Consider the following 20,365-nt stretch of genomic DNA (forward strand, 5'->3'; position numbering starts at 1 on the left):
CCCCACCCCCCCCCCCCCCCACCCCCCCCCCCCCCCACCCCCCCCCCCCCCCACCCCCCCCCCCCCCCACCCCCCCCCCCCCCCACCCCCCCCCCCCCCCACCCCCCCCCCCCCCCACCCCCCCCCCCCCCCACCCCCCCCCCCCCCCACCCCCCCCCCCCCCCACCCCCCCCCCCCCCCACCCCCCCCCCCCCCCACCCCCCCCCCCCCCCACCCCCCCCCCCCCCCACCCCCCCCCCCCCCCACCCCCCCCCCCCCCCACCCCCCCCCCCCCCCACCCCCCCCCCCCCCCACCCCCCCCCCCCCCCACCCCCCCCCCCCCCCACCCCCCCCCCCCCCCACCCCCCCCCCCCCCCACCCCCCCCCCCCCCCACCCCCCCCCCCCCCCACCCCCCCCCCCCCCCACCCCCCCCCCCCCCCACCCCCCCCCCCCCCCACCCCCCCCCCCCCCCACCCCCCCCCCCCCCCACCCCCCCCCCCCCCCACCCCCCCCCCCCCCCACCCCCCCCCCCCCCCACCCCCCCCCCCCCCCACCCCCCCCCCCCCCCACCCCCCCCCCCCCCCACCCCCCCCCCCCCCCACCCCCCCCCCCCCCCACCCCCCCCCCCCCCCACCCCCCCCCCCCCCCACCCCCCCCCCCCCCCACCCCCCCCCCCCCCCACCCCCCCCCCCCCCCACCCCCCCCCCCCCCCACCCCCCCCCCCCCCCACCCCCCCCCCCCCCCACCCCCCCCCCCCCCCACCCCCCCCCCCCCCCACCCCCCCCCCCCCCCACCCCCCCCCCCCCCCACCCCCCCCCCCCCCCACCCCCCCCCCCCCCCACCCCCCCCCCCCCCCACCCCCCCCCCCCCCCACCCCCCCCCCCCCCCACCCCCCCCCCCCCCCACCCCCCCCCCCCCCCACCCCCCCCCCCCCCCACCCCCCCCCCCCCCCACCCCCCCCCCCCCCCACCCCCCCCCCCCCCCACCCCCCCCCCCCCCCACCCCCCCCCCCCCCCACCCCCCCCCCCCCCCACCCCCCCCCCCCCCCACCCCCCCCCCCCCCCACCCCCCCCCCCCCCCACCCCCCCCCCCCCCCACCCCCCCCCCCCCCCACCCCCCCCCCCCCCCACCCCCCCCCCCCCCCACCCCCCCCCCCCCCCACCCCCCCCCCCCCCCACCCCCCCCCCCCCCCACCCCCCCCCCCCCCCACCCCCCCCCCCCCCCACCCCCCCCCCCCCCCACCCCCCCCCCCCCCCACCCCCCCCCCCCCCCACCCCCCCCCCCCCCCACCCCCCCCCCCCCCCACCCCCCCCCCCCCCCACCCCCCCCCCCCCCCACCCCCCCCCCCCCCCACCCCCCCCCCCCCCCACCCCCCCCCCCCCCCACCCCCCCCCCCCCCCACCCCCCCCCCCCCCCACCCCCCCCCCCCCCCACCCCCCCCCCCCCCCACCCCCCCCCCCCCCCACCCCCCCCCCCCCCCACCCCCCCCCCCCCCCACCCCCCCCCCCCCCCACCCCCCCCCCCCCCCACCCCCCCCCCCCCCCACCCCCCCCCCCCCCCACCCCCCCCCCCCCCCACCCCCCCCCCCCCCCACCCCCCCCCCCCCCCACCCCCCCCCCCCCCCACCCCCCCCCCCCCCCACCCCCCCCCCCCCCCACCCCCCCCCCCCCCCACCCCCCCCCCCCCCCACCCCCCCCCCCCCCCACCCCCCCCCCCCCCCACCCCCCCCCCCCCCCACCCCCCCCCCCCCCCACCCCCCCCCCCCCCCACCCCCCCCCCCCCCCACCCCCCCCCCCCCCCACCCCCCCCCCCCCCCACCCCCCCCCCCCCCCACCCCCCCCCCCCCCCACCCCCCCCCCCCCCCACCCCCCCCCCCCCCCACCCCCCCCCCCCCCCACCCCCCCCCCCCCCCACCCCCCCCCCCCCCCACCCCCCCCCCCCCCCACCCCCCCCCCCCCCCACCCCCCCCCCCCCCCACCCCCCCCCCCCCCCACCCCCCCCCCCCCCCACCCCCCCCCCCCCCCACCCCCCCCCCCCCCCACCCCCCCCCCCCCCCACCCCCCCCCCCCCCCACCCCCCCCCCCCCCCACCCCCCCCCCCCCCCACCCCCCCCCCCCCCCACCCCCCCCCCCCCCCACCCCCCCCCCCCCCCACCCCCCCCCCCCCCCACCCCCCCCCCCCCCCACCCCCCCCCCCCCCCACCCCCCCCCCCCCCCACCCCCCCCCCCCCCCACCCCCCCCCCCCCCCACCCCCCCCCCCCCCCACCCCCCCCCCCCCCCACCCCCCCCCCCCCCCACCCCCCCCCCCCCCCACCCCCCCCCCCCCCCACCCCCCCCCCCCCCCACCCCCCCCCCCCCCCACCCCCCCCCCCCCCCACCCCCCCCCCCCCCCACCCCCCCCCCCCCCCACCCCCCCCCCCCCCCACCCCCCCCCCCCCCCACCCCCCCCCCCCCCCACCCCCCCCCCCCCCCACCCCCCCCCCCCCCCACCCCCCCCCCCCCCCACCCCCCCCCCCCCCCACCCCCCCCCCCCCCCACCCCCCCCCCCCCCCACCCCCCCCCCCCCCCACCCCCCCCCCCCCCCACCCCCCCCCCCCCCCACCCCCCCCCCCCCCCACCCCCCCCCCCCCCCACCCCCCCCCCCCCCCACCCCCCCCCCCCCCCACCCCCCCCCCCCCCCACCCCCCCCCCCCCCCACCCCCCCCCCCCCCCACCCCCCCCCCCCCCCACCCCCCCCCCCCCCCACCCCCCCCCCCCCCCACCCCCCCCCCCCCCCACCCCCCCCCCCCCCCACCCCCCCCCCCCCCCACCCCCCCCCCCCCCCACCCCCCCCCCCCCCCACCCCCCCCCCCCCCCACCCCCCCCCCCCCCCACCCCCCCCCCCCCCCACCCCCCCCCCCCCCCACCCCCCCCCCCCCCCACCCCCCCCCCCCCCCACCCCCCCCCCCCCCCACCCCCCCCCCCCCCCACCCCCCCCCCCCCCCACCCCCCCCCCCCCCCACCCCCCCCCCCCCCCACCCCCCCCCCCCCCCACCCCCCCCCCCCCCCACCCCCCCCCCCCCCCACCCCCCCCCCCCCCCACCCCCCCCCCCCCCCACCCCCCCCCCCCCCCACCCCCCCCCCCCCCCACCCCCCCCCCCCCCCACCCCCCCCCCCCCCCACCCCCCCCCCCCCCCACCCCCCCCCCCCCCCACCCCCCCCCCCCCCCACCCCCCCCCCCCCCCACCCCCCCCCCCCCCCACCCCCCCCCCCCCCCACCCCCCCCCCCCCCCACCCCCCCCCCCCCCCACCCCCCCCCCCCCCCACCCCCCCCCCCCCCCACCCCCCCCCCCCCCCACCCCCCCCCCCCCCCACCCCCCCCCCCCCCCACCCCCCCCCCCCCCCACCCCCCCCCCCCCCCACCCCCCCCCCCCCCCACCCCCCCCCCCCCCCACCCCCCCCCCCCCCCACCCCCCCCCCCCCCCACCCCCCCCCCCCCCCACCCCCCCCCCCCCCCACCCCCCCCCCCCCCCACCCCCCCCCCCCCCCACCCCCCCCCCCCCCCACCCCCCCCCCCCCCCACCCCCCCCCCCCCCCACCCCCCCCCCCCCCCACCCCCCCCCCCCCCCACCCCCCCCCCCCCCCACCCCCCCCCCCCCCCACCCCCCCCCCCCCCCACCCCCCCCCCCCCCCACCCCCCCCCCCCCCCACCCCCCCCCCCCCCCACCCCCCCCCCCCCCCACCCCCCCCCCCCCCCACCCCCCCCCCCCCCCACCCCCCCCCCCCCCCACCCCCCCCCCCCCCCACCCCCCCCCCCCCCCACCCCCCCCCCCCCCCACCCCCCCCCCCCCCCACCCCCCCCCCCCCCCACCCCCCCCCCCCCCCACCCCCCCCCCCCCCCACCCCCCCCCCCCCCCACCCCCCCCCCCCCCCACCCCCCCCCCCCCCCACCCCCCCCCCCCCCCACCCCCCCCCCCCCCCACCCCCCCCCCCCCCCACCCCCCCCCCCCCCCACCCCCCCCCCCCCCCACCCCCCCCCCCCCCCACCCCCCCCCCCCCCCACCCCCCCCCCCCCCCACCCCCCCCCCCCCCCACCCCCCCCCCCCCCCACCCCCCCCCCCCCCCACCCCCCCCCCCCCCCACCCCCCCCCCCCCCCACCCCCCCCCCCCCCCACCCCCCCCCCCCCCCACCCCCCCCCCCCCCCACCCCCCCCCCCCCCCACCCCCCCCCCCCCCCACCCCCCCCCCCCCCCACCCCCCCCCCCCCCCACCCCCCCCCCCCCCCACCCCCCCCCCCCCCCACCCCCCCCCCCCCCCACCCCCCCCCCCCCCCACCCCCCCCCCCCCCCACCCCCCCCCCCCCCCACCCCCCCCCCCCCCCACCCCCCCCCCCCCCCACCCCCCCCCCCCCCCACCCCCCCCCCCCCCCACCCCCCCCCCCCCCCACCCCCCCCCCCCCCCACCCCCCCCCCCCCCCACCCCCCCCCCCCCCCACCCCCCCCCCCCCCCACCCCCCCCCCCCCCCACCCCCCCCCCCCCCCACCCCCCCCCCCCCCCACCCCCCCCCCCCCCCACCCCCCCCCCCCCCCACCCCCCCCCCCCCCCACCCCCCCCCCCCCCCACCCCCCCCCCCCCCCACCCCCCCCCCCCCCCACCCCCCCCCCCCCCCACCCCCCCCCCCCCCCACCCCCCCCCCCCCCCACCCCCCCCCCCCCCCACCCCCCCCCCCCCCCACCCCCCCCCCCCCCCACCCCCCCCCCCCCCCACCCCCCCCCCCCCCCACCCCCCCCCCCCCCCACCCCCCCCCCCCCCCACCCCCCCCCCCCCCCACCCCCCCCCCCCCCCACCCCCCCCCCCCCCCACCCCCCCCCCCCCCCACCCCCCCCCCCCCCCACCCCCCCCCCCCCCCACCCCCCCCCCCCCCCACCCCCCCCCCCCCCCACCCCCCCCCCCCCCCACCCCCCCCCCCCCCCACCCCCCCCCCCCCCCACCCCCCCCCCCCCCCACCCCCCCCCCCCCCCACCCCCCCCCCCCCCCACCCCCCCCCCCCCCCACCCCCCCCCCCCCCCACCCCCCCCCCCCCCCACCCCCCCCCCCCCCCACCCCCCCCCCCCCCCACCCCCCCCCCCCCCCACCCCCCCCCCCCCCCACCCCCCCCCCCCCCCACCCCCCCCCCCCCCCACCCCCCCCCCCCCCCACCCCCCCCCCCCCCCACCCCCCCCCCCCCCCACCCCCCCCCCCCCCCACCCCCCCCCCCCCCCACCCCCCCCCCCCCCCACCCCCCCCCCCCCCCACCCCCCCCCCCCCCCACCCCCCCCCCCCCCCACCCCCCCCCCCCCCCACCCCCCCCCCCCCCCACCCCCCCCCCCCCCCACCCCCCCCCCCCCCCACCCCCCCCCCCCCCCACCCCCCCCCCCCCCCACCCCCCCCCCCCCCCACCCCCCCCCCCCCCCACCCCCCCCCCCCCCCACCCCCCCCCCCCCCCACCCCCCCCCCCCCCCACCCCCCCCCCCCCCCACCCCCCCCCCCCCCCACCCCCCCCCCCCCCCACCCCCCCCCCCCCCCACCCCCCCCCCCCCCCACCCCCCCCCCCCCCCACCCCCCCCCCCCCCCACCCCCCCCCCCCCCCACCCCCCCCCCCCCCCACCCCCCCCCCCCCCCACCCCCCCCCCCCCCCACCCCCCCCCCCCCCCACCCCCCCCCCCCCCCACCCCCCCCCCCCCCCACCCCCCCCCCCCCCCACCCCCCCCCCCCCCCACCCCCCCCCCCCCCCACCCCCCCCCCCCCCCACCCCCCCCCCCCCCCACCCCCCCCCCCCCCCACCCCCCCCCCCCCCCACCCCCCCCCCCCCCCACCCCCCCCCCCCCCCACCCCCCCCCCCCCCCACCCCCCCCCCCCCCCACCCCCCCCCCCCCCCACCCCCCCCCCCCCCCACCCCCCCCCCCCCCCACCCCCCCCCCCCCCCACCCCCCCCCCCCCCCACCCCCCCCCCCCCCCACCCCCCCCCCCCCCCACCCCCCCCCCCCCCCACCCCCCCCCCCCCCCACCCCCCCCCCCCCCCACCCCCCCCCCCCCCCACCCCCCCCCCCCCCCACCCCCCCCCCCCCCCACCCCCCCCCCCCCCCACCCCCCCCCCCCCCCACCCCCCCCCCCCCCCACCCCCCCCCCCCCCCACCCCCCCCCCCCCCCACCCCCCCCCCCCCCCACCCCCCCCCCCCCCCACCCCCCCCCCCCCCCACCCCCCCCCCCCCCCACCCCCCCCCCCCCCCACCCCCCCCCCCCCCCACCCCCCCCCCCCCCCACCCCCCCCCCCCCCCACCCCCCCCCCCCCCCACCCCCCCCCCCCCCCACCCCCCCCCCCCCCCACCCCCCCCCCCCCCCACCCCCCCCCCCCCCCACCCCCCCCCCCCCCCACCCCCCCCCCCCCCCACCCCCCCCCCCCCCCACCCCCCCCCCCCCCCACCCCCCCCCCCCCCCACCCCCCCCCCCCCCCACCCCCCCCCCCCCCCACCCCCCCCCCCCCCCACCCCCCCCCCCCCCCACCCCCCCCCCCCCCCACCCCCCCCCCCCCCCACCCCCCCCCCCCCCCACCCCCCCCCCCCCCCACCCCCCCCCCCCCCCACCCCCCCCCCCCCCCACCCCCCCCCCCCCCCACCCCCCCCCCCCCCCACCCCCCCCCCCCCCCACCCCCCCCCCCCCCCACCCCCCCCCCCCCCCACCCCCCCCCCCCCCCACCCCCCCCCCCCCCCACCCCCCCCCCCCCCCACCCCCCCCCCCCCCCACCCCCCCCCCCCCCCACCCCCCCCCCCCCCCACCCCCCCCCCCCCCCACCCCCCCCCCCCCCCACCCCCCCCCCCCCCCACCCCCCCCCCCCCCCACCCCCCCCCCCCCCCACCCCCCCCCCCCCCCACCCCCCCCCCCCCCCACCCCCCCCCCCCCCCACCCCCCCCCCCCCCCACCCCCCCCCCCCCCCACCCCCCCCCCCCCCCACCCCCCCCCCCCCCCACCCCCCCCCCCCCCCACCCCCCCCCCCCCCCACCCCCCCCCCCCCCCACCCCCCCCCCCCCCCACCCCCCCCCCCCCCCACCCCCCCCCCCCCCCACCCCCCCCCCCCCCCACCCCCCCCCCCCCCCACCCCCCCCCCCCCCCACCCCCCCCCCCCCCCACCCCCCCCCCCCCCCACCCCCCCCCCCCCCCACCCCCCCCCCCCCCCACCCCCCCCCCCCCCCACCCCCCCCCCCCCCCACCCCCCCCCCCCCCCACCCCCCCCCCCCCCCACCCCCCCCCCCCCCCACCCCCCCCCCCCCCCACCCCCCCCCCCCCCCACCCCCCCCCCCCCCCACCCCCCCCCCCCCCCACCCCCCCCCCCCCCCACCCCCCCCCCCCCCCACCCCCCCCCCCCCCCACCCCCCCCCCCCCCCACCCCCCCCCCCCCCCACCCCCCCCCCCCCCCACCCCCCCCCCCCCCCACCCCCCCCCCCCCCCACCCCCCCCCCCCCCCACCCCCCCCCCCCCCCACCCCCCCCCCCCCCCACCCCCCCCCCCCCCCACCCCCCCCCCCCCCCACCCCCCCCCCCCCCCACCCCCCCCCCCCCCCACCCCCCCCCCCCCCCACCCCCCCCCCCCCCCACCCCCCCCCCCCCCCACCCCCCCCCCCCCCCACCCCCCCCCCCCCCCACCCCCCCCCCCCCCCACCCCCCCCCCCCCCCACCCCCCCCCCCCCCCACCCCCCCCCCCCCCCACCCCCCCCCCCCCCCACCCCCCCCCCCCCCCACCCCCCCCCCCCCCCACCCCCCCCCCCCCCCACCCCCCCCCCCCCCCACCCCCCCCCCCCCCCACCCCCCCCCCCCCCCACCCCCCCCCCCCCCCACCCCCCCCCCCCCCCACCCCCCCCCCCCCCCACCCCCCCCCCCCCCCACCCCCCCCCCCCCCCACCCCCCCCCCCCCCCACCCCCCCCCCCCCCCACCCCCCCCCCCCCCCACCCCCCCCCCCCCCCACCCCCCCCCCCCCCCACCCCCCCCCCCCCCCACCCCCCCCCCCCCCCACCCCCCCCCCCCCCCACCCCCCCCCCCCCCCACCCCCCCCCCCCCCCACCCCCCCCCCCCCCCACCCCCCCCCCCCCCCACCCCCCCCCCCCCCCACCCCCCCCCCCCCCCACCCCCCCCCCCCCCCACCCCCCCCCCCCCCCACCCCCCCCCCCCCCCACCCCCCCCCCCCCCCACCCCCCCCCCCCCCCACCCCCCCCCCCCCCCACCCCCCCCCCCCCCCACCCCCCCCCCCCCCCACCCCCCCCCCCCCCCACCCCCCCCCCCCCCCACCCCCCCCCCCCCCCACCCCCCCCCCCCCCCACCCCCCCCCCCCCCCACCCCCCCCCCCCCCCACCCCCCCCCCCCCCCACCCCCCCCCCCCCCCACCCCCCCCCCCCCCCACCCCCCCCCCCCCCCACCCCCCCCCCCCCCCACCCCCCCCCCCCCCCACCCCCCCCCCCCCCCACCCCCCCCCCCCCCCACCCCCCCCCCCCCCCACCCCCCCCCCCCCCCACCCCCCCCCCCCCCCACCCCCCCCCCCCCCCACCCCCCCCCCCCCCCACCCCCCCCCCCCCCCACCCCCCCCCCCCCCCACCCCCCCCCCCCCCCACCCCCCCCCCCCCCCACCCCCCCCCCCCCCCACCCCCCCCCCCCCCCACCCCCCCCCCCCCCCACCCCCCCCCCCCCCCACCCCCCCCCCCCCCCACCCCCCCCCCCCCCCACCCCCCCCCCCCCCCACCCCCCCCCCCCCCCACCCCCCCCCCCCCCCACCCCCCCCCCCCCCCACCCCCCCCCCCCCCCACCCCCCCCCCCCCCCACCCCCCCCCCCCCCCACCCCCCCCCCCCCCCACCCCCCCCCCCCCCCACCCCCCCCCCCCCCCACCCCCCCCCCCCCCCACCCCCCCCCCCCCCCACCCCCCCCCCCCCCCACCCCCCCCCCCCCCCACCCCCCCCCCCCCCCACCCCCCCCCCCCCCCACCCCCCCCCCCCCCCACCCCCCCCCCCCCCCACCCCCCCCCCCCCCCACCCCCCCCCCCCCCCACCCCCCCCCCCCCCCACCCCCCCCCCCCCCCACCCCCCCCCCCCCCCACCCCCCCCCCCCCCCACCCCCCCCCCCCCCCACCCCCCCCCCCCCCCACCCCCCCCCCCCCCCACCCCCCCCCCCCCCCACCCCCCCCCCCCCCCACCCCCCCCCCCCCCCACCCCCCCCCCCCCCCACCCCCCCCCCCCCCCACCCCCCCCCCCCCCCACCCCCCCCCCCCCCCACCCCCCCCCCCCCCCACCCCCCCCCCCCCCCACCCCCCCCCCCCCCCACCCCCCCCCCCCCCCACCCCCCCCCCCCCCCACCCCCCCCCCCCCCCACCCCCCCCCCCCCCCACCCCCCCCCCCCCCCACCCCCCCCCCCCCCCACCCCCCCCCCCCCCCACCCCCCCCCCCCCCCACCCCCCCCCCCCCCCACCCCCCCCCCCCCCCACCCCCCCCCCCCCCCACCCCCCCCCCCCCCCACCCCCCCCCCCCCCCACCCCCCCCCCCCCCCACCCCCCCCCCCCCCCACCCCCCCCCCCCCCCACCCCCCCCCCCCCCCACCCCCCCCCCCCCCCACCCCCCCCCCCCCCCACCCCCCCCCCCCCCCACCCCCCCCCCCCCCCACCCCCCCCCCCCCCCACCCCCCCCCCCCCCCACCCCCCCCCCCCCCCACCCCCCCCCCCCCCCACCCCCCCCCCCCCCCACCCCCCCCCCCCCCCACCCCCCCCCCCCCCCACCCCCCCCCCCCCCCACCCCCCCCCCCCCCCACCCCCCCCCCCCCCCACCCCCCCCCCCCCCCACCCCCCCCCCCCCCCACCCCCCCCCCCCCCCACCCCCCCCCCCCCCCACCCCCCCCCCCCCCCACCCCCCCCCCCCCCCACCCCCCCCCCCCCCCACCCCCCCCCCCCCCCACCCCCCCCCCCCCCCACCCCCCCCCCCCCCCACCCCCCCCCCCCCCCACCCCCCCCCCCCCCCACCCCCCCCCCCCCCCACCCCCCCCCCCCCCCACCCCCCCCCCCCCCCACCCCCCCCCCCCCCCACCCCCCCCCCCCCCCACCCCCCCCCCCCCCCACCCCCCCCCCCCCCCACCCCCCCCCCCCCCCACCCCCCCCCCCCCCCACCCCCCCCCCCCCCCACCCCCCCCCCCCCCCACCCCCCCCCCCCCCCACCCCCCCCCCCCCCCACCCCCCCCCCCCCCCACCCCCCCCCCCCCCCACCCCCCCCCCCCCCCACCCCCCCCCCCCCCCACCCCCCCCCCCCCCCACCCCCCCCCCCCCCCACCCCCCCCCCCCCCCACCCCCCCCCCCCCCCACCCCCCCCCCCCCCCACCCCCCCCCCCCCCCACCCCCCCCCCCCCCCACCCCCCCCCCCCCCCACCCCCCCCCCCCCCCACCCCCCCCCCCCCCCACCCCCCCCCCCCCCCACCCCCCCCCCCCCCCACCCCCCCCCCCCCCCACCCCCCCCCCCCCCCACCCCCCCCCCCCCCCACCCCCCCCCCCCCCCACCCCCCCCCCCCCCCACCCCCCCCCCCCCCCACCCCCCCCCCCCCCCACCCCCCCCCCCCCCCACCCCCCCCCCCCCCCACCCCCCCCCCCCCCCACCCCCCCCCCCCCCCACCCCCCCCCCCCCCCACCCCCCCCCCCCCCCACCCCCCCCCCCCCCCACCCCCCCCCCCCCCCACCCCCCCCCCCCCCCACCCCCCCCCCCCCCCACCCCCCCCCCCCCCCACCCCCCCCCCCCCCCACCCCCCCCCCCCCCCACCCCCCCCCCCCCCCACCCCCCCCCCCCCCCACCCCCCCCCCCCCCCACCCCCCCCCCCCCCCACCCCCCCCCCCCCCCACCCCCCCCCCCCCCCACCCCCCCCCCCCCCCACCCCCCCCCCCCCCCACCCCCCCCCCCCCCCACCCCCCCCCCCCCCCACCCCCCCCCCCCCCCACCCCCCCCCCCCCCCACCCCCCCCCCCCCCCACCCCCCCCCCCCCCCACCCCCCCCCCCCCCCACCCCCCCCCCCCCCCACCCCCCCCCCCCCCCACCCCCCCCCCCCCCCACCCCCCCCCCCCCCCACCCCCCCCCCCCCCCACCCCCCCCCCCCCCCACCCCCCCCCCCCCCCACCCCCCCCCCCCCCCACCCCCCCCCCCCCCCACCCCCCCCCCCCCCCACCCCCCCCCCCCCCCACCCCCCCCCCCCCCCACCCCCCCCCCCCCCCACCCCCCCCCCCCCCCACCCCCCCCCCCCCCCACCCCCCCCCCCCCCCACCCCCCCCCCCCCCCACCCCCCCCCCCCCCCACCCCCCCCCCCCCCCACCCCCCCCCCCCCCCACCCCCCCCCCCCCCCACCCCCCCCCCCCCCCACCCCCCCCCCCCCCCACCCCCCCCCCCCCCCACCCCCCCCCCCCCCCACCCCCCCCCCCCCCCACCCCCCCCCCCCCCCACCCCCCCCCCCCCCCACCCCCCCCCCCCCCCACCCCCCCCCCCCCCCACCCCCCCCCCCCCCCACCCCCCCCCCCCCCCACCCCCCCCCCCCCCCACCCCCCCCCCCCCCCACCCCCCCCCCCCCCCACCCCCCCCCCCCCCCACCCCCCCCCCCCCCCACCCCCCCCCCCCCCCACCCCCCCCCCCCCCCACCCCCCCCCCCCCCCACCCCCCCCCCCCCCCACCCCCCCCCCCCCCCACCCCCCCCCCCCCCCACCCCCCCCCCCCCCCACCCCCCCCCCCCCCCACCCCCCCCCCCCCCCACCCCCCCCCCCCCCCACCCCCCCCCCCCCCCACCCCCCCCCCCCCCCACCCCCCCCCCCCCCCACCCCCCCCCCCCCCCACCCCCCCCCCCCCCCACCCCCCCCCCCCCCCACCCCCCCCCCCCCCCACCCCCCCCCCCCCCCACCCCCCCCCCCCCCCACCCCCCCCCCCCCCCACCCCCCCCCCCCCCCACCCCCCCCCCCCCCCACCCCCCCCCCCCCCCACCCCCCCCCCCCCCCACCCCCCCCCCCCCCCACCCCCCCCCCCCCCCACCCCCCCCCCCCCCCACCCCCCCCCCCCCCCACCCCCCCCCCCCCCCACCCCCCCCCCCCCCCACCCCCCCCCCCCCCCACCCCCCCCCCCCCCCACCCCCCCCCCCCCCCACCCCCCCCCCCCCCCACCCCCCCCCCCCCCCACCCCCCCCCCCCCCCACCCCCCCCCCCCCCCACCCCCCCCCCCCCCCACCCCCCCCCCCCCCCACCCCCCCCCCCCCCCACCCCCCCCCCCCCCCACCCCCCCCCCCCCCCACCCCCCCCCCCCCCCACCCCCCCCCCCCCCCACCCCCCCCCCCCCCCACCCCCCCCCCCCCCCACCCCCCCCCCCCCCCACCCCCCCCCCCCCCCACCCCCCCCCCCCCCCACCCCCCCCCCCCCCCACCCCCCCCCCCCCCCACCCCCCCCCCCCCCCACCCCCCCCCCCCCCCACCCCCCCCCCCCCCCACCCCCCCCCCCCCCCACCCCCCCCCCCCCCCACCCCCCCCCCCCCCCACCCCCCCCCCCCCCCACCCCCCCCCCCCCCCACCCCCCCCCCCCCCCACCCCCCCCCCCCCCCACCCCCCCCCCCCCCCACCCCCCCCCCCCCCCACCCCCCCCCCCCCCCACCCCCCCCCCCCCCCACCCCCCCCCCCCCCCACCCCCCCCCCCCCCCACCCCCCCCCCCCCCCACCCCCCCCCCCCCCCACCCCCCCCCCCCCCCACCCCCCCCCCCCCCCACCCCCCCCCCCCCCCACCCCCCCCCCCCCCCACCCCCCCCCCCCCCCACCCCCCCCCCCCCCCACCCCCCCCCCCCCCCACCCCCCCCCCCCCCCACCCCCCCCCCCCCCCACCCCCCCCCCCCCCCACCCCCCCCCCCCCCCACCCCCCCCCCCCCCCACCCCCCCCCCCCCCCACCCCCCCCCCCCCCCACCCCCCCCCCCCCCCACCCCCCCCCCCCCCCACCCCCCCCCCCCCCCACCCCCCCCCCCCCCCACCCCCCCCCCCCCCCACCCCCCCCCCCCCCCACCCCCCCCCCCCCCCACCCCCCCCCCCCCCCACCCCCCCCCCCCCCCACCCCCCCCCCCCCCCACCCCCCCCCCCCCCCACCCCCCCCCCCCCCCACCCCCCCCCCCCCCCACCCCCCCCCCCCCCCACCCCCCCCCCCCCCCACCCCCCCCCCCCCCCACCCCCCCCCCCCCCCACCCCCCCCCCCCCCCACCCCCCCCCCCCCCCACCCCCCCCCCCCCCCACCCCCCCCCCCCCCCACCCCCCCCCCCCCCCACCCCCCCCCCCCCCCACCCCCCCCCCCCCCCACCCCCCCCCCCCCCCACCCCCCCCCCCCCCCACCCCCCCCCCCCCCCACCCCCCCCCCCCCCCACCCCCCCCCCCCCCCACCCCCCCCCCCCCCCACCCCCCCCCCCCCCCACCCCCCCCCCCCCCCACCCCCCCCCCCCCCCACCCCCCCCCCCCCCCACCCCCCCCCCCCCCCACCCCCCCCCCCCCCCACCCCCCCCCCCCCCCACCCCCCCCCCCCCCCACCCCCCCCCCCCCCCACCCCCCCCCCCCCCCACCCCCCCCCCCCCCCACCCCCCCCCCCCCCCACCCCCCCCCCCCCCCACCCCCCCCCCCCCCCACCCCCCCCCCCCCCCACCCCCCCCCCCCCCCACCCCCCCCCCCCCCCACCCCCCCCCCCCCCCACCCCCCCCCCCCCCCACCCCCCCCCAAACCGCCCTGAGCCCCCTGGGGGAGGGCGGTATAAAAGTGAAACAAATAAATAAAATAAATAAACTTCACAGGATCTCTATAGGCCAAGGGACTGAGCAGCAACCTCATCCCACCCCACACCTTCTTCTGAAACCTGGCGTCCAGGTGGGACTGAAACCACTGTAAATGGTGCCTCTCACAACTCCAAAGCCTTTTCGGAATATGATGATTGATGGTATTGAAGGCCTTTTCCATTCAAGTTCTGTACAACATATCTTCCCGCCAAATACTACATTCTATTTTTTTCTGTTTGGTTCCAGAAATGTTTCCCTTCATTTTTCCTGTTTTCCCCAAACATTTTATTACAATGTTTTTTTATCCATTTCAGAGCTCACTTCTCTTCAACATGCAATCATGAGCATGTTGAAACAGTTTTTATTTCTCCACCTCATTATCCACTCCCTTTAGTTGCTCAGCCTCTCCTCCAGCCATTTTCTCTTCCTGCTCACCCTATGTTTTTGAAAGGCTTTTTAAAAAATCTCTTTGTCTTATAGCATTAGCAATGTAACATTAGGACATAGACACAAGTCAGTTCAATTGTATCAATTTTGTCAATTTCATCTTGAATTAACCACATGAAGACACACTGTTTCTGGCTTAGGAGCGAATGAAATTGACAAGGAAAGTTGCTTTTGCAGGAGGAAATTGACAAGGAACTGCTACAGGATATGTGTTACTGCAGCTCTGATTTGACCAGGAAATGGTGGGGGGGGGGTACATGTTTCTGTTCCTTCAGGTAATGATGCCTGCTCCAGGAATTGTTTTGGTTTTTATTTTGGGGTTGGTAATACTCAATAGTAGAAATGGAGACTGAGACATTTTTTCAGTGGGCATTTCAGAATGTAACTGTGCATTAACACTAGAGCACCTGTGCAAAAAAAGGGGGGGGTTGTTCTTCTGTATCACAGATGACATCCCACCACCATGAGGAATAATATGTTTTCAGTAGTAGTATGTGAAATAAATGCATCTGAAGAGGCAAGGGGGAAAATACCCAAAATGGCAGGGGGGGATGGAAGTGTATAATGATTTCATAGAAAACAAGATTTGACCACTGGGAAAGTCTGTAGTAAGCTGAGCATGCAGAAAAGGCCTAAAATCACTGAGAGATCCAGGAACGTCAACAGGGTGTTCTTCTAACCATCTTCTAGCAAAGGGTATTCAGTCCCCTGGCCAGATTGGCTGGATTCATTTTCAAGGAGTTTTTGCCTGATGCTCTAGTAGTCATTCCCTGAATGGTTAGGAGTTTGAGAAGCAGTATGGTTTAATGGCTAGAGTATTAGACTACAACTGGGAGACCTGACTTGGGTGCCCTTGGTTTAGTTGCTCTTTCTCAGCCTAACTTATTTTACAGGATTGTTGTGAGGATAAAATGGAGGTAAAGAAAACAATACGTACTGCTAAAGAAAACAATACGTATTGCCCCGATTTCTTCAAAGGAAAAATGCAGGATAAAATGTGACAGATTAGAACTATTTAATATATGCAATATAATTAAGGTACAGTCTGATCAATCATTGGTTGGTCATTGTGGTAGATTGAGTGATGAACCCCTGGTTGAGGCTCTTACTTTCTTTCTAATCCATATATGGTATAAATATATGCACTTTTTTTGTGTACACATGTTTATACAGATGAAATGGGTTTTGTTTTTCAGCATAATTCCCCCTCTAGTGATGATAGCTCTGATTATAGCATCGAGTCTGATGCTGAACGTCCAGAAAGATCCCATAAGAAAGGAGGTGGATTCTACAGAGACTATGATCCTTCATTTCTCCAGGTACAGTTTTTAAGGAGGATGTACTTCCTTTTGTGTTCATAACTTTATTGTCTTCATTCTCAGTCCTATGTCAGACCTCAACTTCCATTGTTTCCTAAAAGACAGTTTCTTTAACACTGGATTTGTATTGATGTAATGTAGTAGTTTAATGCAGTTATTTCATAGAAAATAATACTTGGCTTTGTTTTTATAACTTATTGCCATTTTTGTGATGTCAGTAAAAGTTAATCTCCACTCTTCTTTGCTTGGTTTGAAAGTTTTCCATTCTTGTTTTGTTGGATCTCATCTCAAGGTTTTGTTGTCTCAAGACTGTGTTGTTGCCTTTGCTATATTGTTCACCTTAGACAAGATTGCAAAGGCAAGCAATGTATACTCTCTCCTTGACTGCAGTTAAGATCTTTGTTACATCGTTGCATTAACTTTTAGTGTTTAGTGTCCCAGTACTTGAGAAGAATCTTCACCAGGCAAAGGATGTTCTTTATTAGAAAAATATCCTGCTTCAGTTCTCCATTAGTATACCAGAAAATAAAAGGGACCTTTCCACAAAGCCCCTTACTCGTCATGGTAACTGAATCCAGGGTTGTGTCCTATTATTTGCATAAAATGGCTTCGTGATTTCCTGCCATTTAGTTTCTCATGACTCGTTGCTTTGTAAGAAATGCAGCACTTGGATTTGAATGTTCTAATTACTGCAGTGGTGCACAATCACGAGCTGTTTTATTAATGCTTGTCTTATAAGGTCAATAATAACTTCACATTAGCTGCAGTTTATTTAACAGTAGTTTTAATAATCACTGCATCTTTGTGTGTGTATTCTCAATTAATGGTGCCATCAGAGTAAAACCTGACTTCACAAAGCCACTTTTAATTACTTTAAAGAAAAAGGTTTAATGTGACTTGCAGTGAAAAAAAATTTTTTAACATCCTGAGGAGGAAAGCAGAGTATGAGGAGGCAAATATTCGAGACTTAACTGAGATCGAAAGCTCTTTTGGTAGTGTGTTATTAATCTAAGATTATTCACATCTCTGGATGTCATTAGACTAAATATTCTCCAAATGAAAAGGGGGCTTGTAAATACATAAATATTGGTTTATTCTGACTGCTACAAAATATGACAGAGGTGATCTTCATGCTACAAAAATAGGTAGGAATTGTTAACTTAAATGAGGCCACTTATAGTTAAGAAATAATGCTAAATGTGTCTGTGTTTATATTTTGACATATCATTTTAGATTTTCCTGCTAACCCTAAGAGCCGTTTGACCTTTCAATAATTTATTTCCTTGTGCCCTAATTATTTTGCTGCCAATTATAATGATCAAATTGTTGATTTGCATAATATATGTATGTTGCAAAATTCACCTTTACTTCCAGCATAATTCAGATTATTTTGCTATAGATCTCAGATTTTGAATGAGGTTTGCGTCTGTAGGGAGGAGCACTTGGGTACTGCTTTCCAGAAGATTATTGAAGAAGAAGAGAAGAAGAGTTTGGATTTATATCCCCCTTTCTCTCCTGCAGGAGACTCAAAGGGGCTTACAATCTCCTTGCCCTTCCCCCCTCACAACAAACACCCTGTGAGGTAGGTGGGGCTGAGAGAGCTCAGAAGAACTGTGACTAGCCCAAGGTCACCCAGCTGGAATGTGTGGGAGTGCACAGGCTAATCTGAATTCCCCAGATAAGCCTCCACAGCTCAGGCGGCAGAGCTGGGAATCAAACCCGGTTCCTCCAGATTAGATACACGAGCTCTTAACCTCCTACGCCACTGCTGCTCCTATTGGTGACCAGATGCTAAAAATAGCTAACATTCTGATTCATGATGCTTCTGCAGGTAGAAATTTGGAATGCCTTTGTTGACTAATGGTCTCTTCTAGAATTTTGAAAAAGAGCAATGGGCCCATGGTATGGAGCAAGACTAGCCACTGTTTTGCACTCCCCCCTCTCCCTCCACACTGGTGTTGCCATGGTGTTAAAATCCAGTCTCCCCCTCTCTCATGGGAGTTGCCCCCAAAGTCAACCTCAGAGGGTGTAACACTGTAGCATACCAAGCAGCCAGGCAGCTGAGTAAGGACTTGTGCAGATTCCCTCAAGTTAAACAAACTTTATTTCCACAAGAATACTACAGAAGGAGAAGATCTAGGTGGAGTAAGCAAAATAAACAAAGACAGTTACTAAGTACTTACAATCCATAGTATATCTGATCTTTGGGAGTTGGAGGATACCTTAGTCCCTGGTTCATCTGCAGCCCCCTTTAGCATCATTCTCCTGTTTTGTCCTTCCTGGTAAACTGACACCAAACTCACACACAAAAAGCAGTCTGAGAAAGGACCAAAAAAAGCTGTCTAAACACAGGAGCAACTCCCCTTTTCATACCCTTGCTCTGACACCTTCACCCAATCTGGATGCTAAGTCTTGCCAAACCTGGTCCTCTGGTCAAGAAGTGTTAACACATCAAAGGGCTCAAGTGTTTTCCCTCCCCTTTGGAAAGGATGCTCTCTATTGGGGAAGTATTTCTCTTCTCTTCTGAGCCACAGAGATGCCTGCTCCCCCTTTCTATCACTATAACTGTCACATCACCTCTTGCCCCTCCTCTCGTCACTATTTGCATCTTTAAACTTAAACATCTAAACATATGAATAATGATAACCTTTCAAGATTACTATTATTCATATATTTATGTGTGTGTGTGAACCCATTAGTGGGATACTAAGTTTATATTAGAGATAATTTAAATATGGGATAACCTTTTGATGATATATAAATATATGCAGGGAGTACTTGTGAGAGGCAACTCATTTCCCCCTGAATCCCCCGCCCCTCCACTATTTCCTCTTCCCTGGCAGCCATCATAACCTCTCCTCTTTTCTTGCTTTCTCTCCTTCCTACCCATCAGCCATCTTTATCTTCTCCCGTCTTCAGCTTTCCTTCCTTCTGGGAAGGAAAGGTCTGACTCAGTTGCACAGAGGCTACTGTTGTTGGTTGTAAAGGCACTGCTGCCACTAGGTCAGGCCAAGTCGCCGATTCCCAGTGAACCCTCCTCCAAGTTTTTCTTCAAACCCAGGACTTTATTTGGCTTTCTAGAGAAATCTCCCCTTTCTGTCCTGAGCTCTATTTTGTCTGTATGATAAATATATGGGGTGTGGCTTGGAATTAAATGTATGATGATAACTTCAGAATCAAAGGCAGCTTCCTGTGTGTAAAAATTGAACTCATCTTAGCAATACTGTCTTTCATATAGTAATGATTAGTATTCTTGCATTCTTTAAGTTAGTCAAGATTGTGGACATTGTATGTAAACATGAATAAAGGAGCAGTTTGAAGAGAACCCCAACTATACTTGCTTTGGGCATGTTCTGACCCCTTTGCAGGTCTATGGTGTCAGTTTTTGAATTCTAAAATGGCAGGATTAGGGTTTTCCCTCCCTGGCTTGTCTAAGCTAGGCTTTAATAGAATTTGTGCTTTGATTTAAAAAAGCACATGTTTTCTGTGGTGCATTTTAATTTGGATTTGTATTTCAGAGTTTCCAAATAGATATCACTGAAACAGAAGGTACAGAAACAGCAAAGCGTATATCTCATACGGAGGAGAAAAATTCAAAGGAATGGCATTGAATCCATTGGGTTTTCTTTTGCTTTTCATGTATAATCATGATACCTGTCTCAACAGACCTCTGCTAAAGTGTCTGGGAAGTTCCTGCTGTTCATAGTAGATAGTATTGGCCTTATATATATCCTCATGTTCTTCTAATTATCATTCTCTCTTTTATCTAGCATGGACATATTTTAGGAAAATATGCATCACAGAAGACACAGCATAATAAAAAGTCAAAAAGCAAGGACTATGAGGATTATGGCAATTACAGTGATGATAATTTTGGCTACAATGAAGATGAAAAAGAGGATTTTGCTGACCAGTTAAAACAATACAGACAAGCTAAAGAAATATCAAATGCTGATTTAGATCCTCCAGTTTCAAAAGAACCTGTGAAAAAGCAAGGAATGAAAGGGATTCATAAAGGTACATTAGCAAGCTAGTTTAAGTTTAATTTTGAAACCATGTAGGATAATATTGTAAAATTAATACTATGTGGGTTCATAGATCTTCCTATCTGATGGTTTGGATTGGAATCTTTCAGTGTTTGAAGTTGTACTCTCAGTTGCTGTTAGTGGCTGTTCATAAGCAATACTATGGCAGTCCAAAAGTAATATATTTTCTGTTGCTTAGATTTTTTGTGTGTGTTTTTGGCCCATTCTTCCTACAAAATATGCGTATGTATTACAATTGAGTGCTTTCCTATCCCCTCCCATAAAAAAACCTGTAGTGAGTGCCCTTGAGAAATGTCAGAGATTGGAATACAGAAATGGTGTTGTTAACGGGAAAACAACTATACAGCAACTTCTGGATGCTTGGTGAACAGACTTCTCTACTTGCTTTTTCATTCTGAAATTATTTTACAAAGCAAAATAAGTGGGACTGTAGACCTAGCTATTGATGTAAGACCTAGCTATTTTATGTGTTATGTAGTAGGACAGTTGAGTAAAAAAGACTAGCTTTGCTCTGGAACCAGCAGAGAAGAATAGCAGTGGAGAAGAGGAGTGGGCCAGAAAGGACTGAGTGAGCTCTGGTTTTCTTTTTAGAGGGCTTTTCTCAAAGCCACATCTTTTAAACACTGTATTTTTAACAGGGATTTTCTCTTTTTTCTCCTTGTCCTGGGGCTGCTGATTGGTGGGGGCTGCTGAGGGGTGGGGCTTTTCAAATTTTTAAACCTTTTCAGTTAGTCTCTGGAACCAGCGGCGCGCGCCTCATGGCGCGAGCAAT

The 20,365-nt window shown here is 76.0% G+C and overlaps 1 protein-coding gene across 1 annotated transcript in view; it reads left to right on the forward strand.

Annotated features, from left to right (window-relative positions):
• The first annotated feature begins 15,139 nt into the window (after positions 1 to 15,139).
• ZC3H6 (zinc finger CCCH-type containing 6) overlaps positions 15,140 to 20,365 on the forward strand; it is a 30,266-nt gene continuing 25,040 nt past the window's right edge. The window contains exons 1-3 of the mRNA XM_048504784.1: positions 15,140 to 15,145; positions 15,425 to 15,547; positions 19,318 to 19,564. Of these exons, the coding sequence (XP_048360741.1) occupies positions 15,140 to 15,145; positions 15,425 to 15,547; positions 19,318 to 19,564 (376 nt within the window). The remainder of the gene's footprint in view (positions 15,146 to 15,424; positions 15,548 to 19,317; positions 19,565 to 20,365) is intronic.

Source organism: Sphaerodactylus townsendi, linkage group LG01 (genome assembly GCF_021028975.2).
Source record: "Sphaerodactylus townsendi isolate TG3544 linkage group LG01, MPM_Stown_v2.3, whole genome shotgun sequence".
NCBI classification, from domain to species: Eukaryota; Metazoa; Chordata; class Lepidosauria; order Squamata; family Sphaerodactylidae; genus Sphaerodactylus; species Sphaerodactylus townsendi.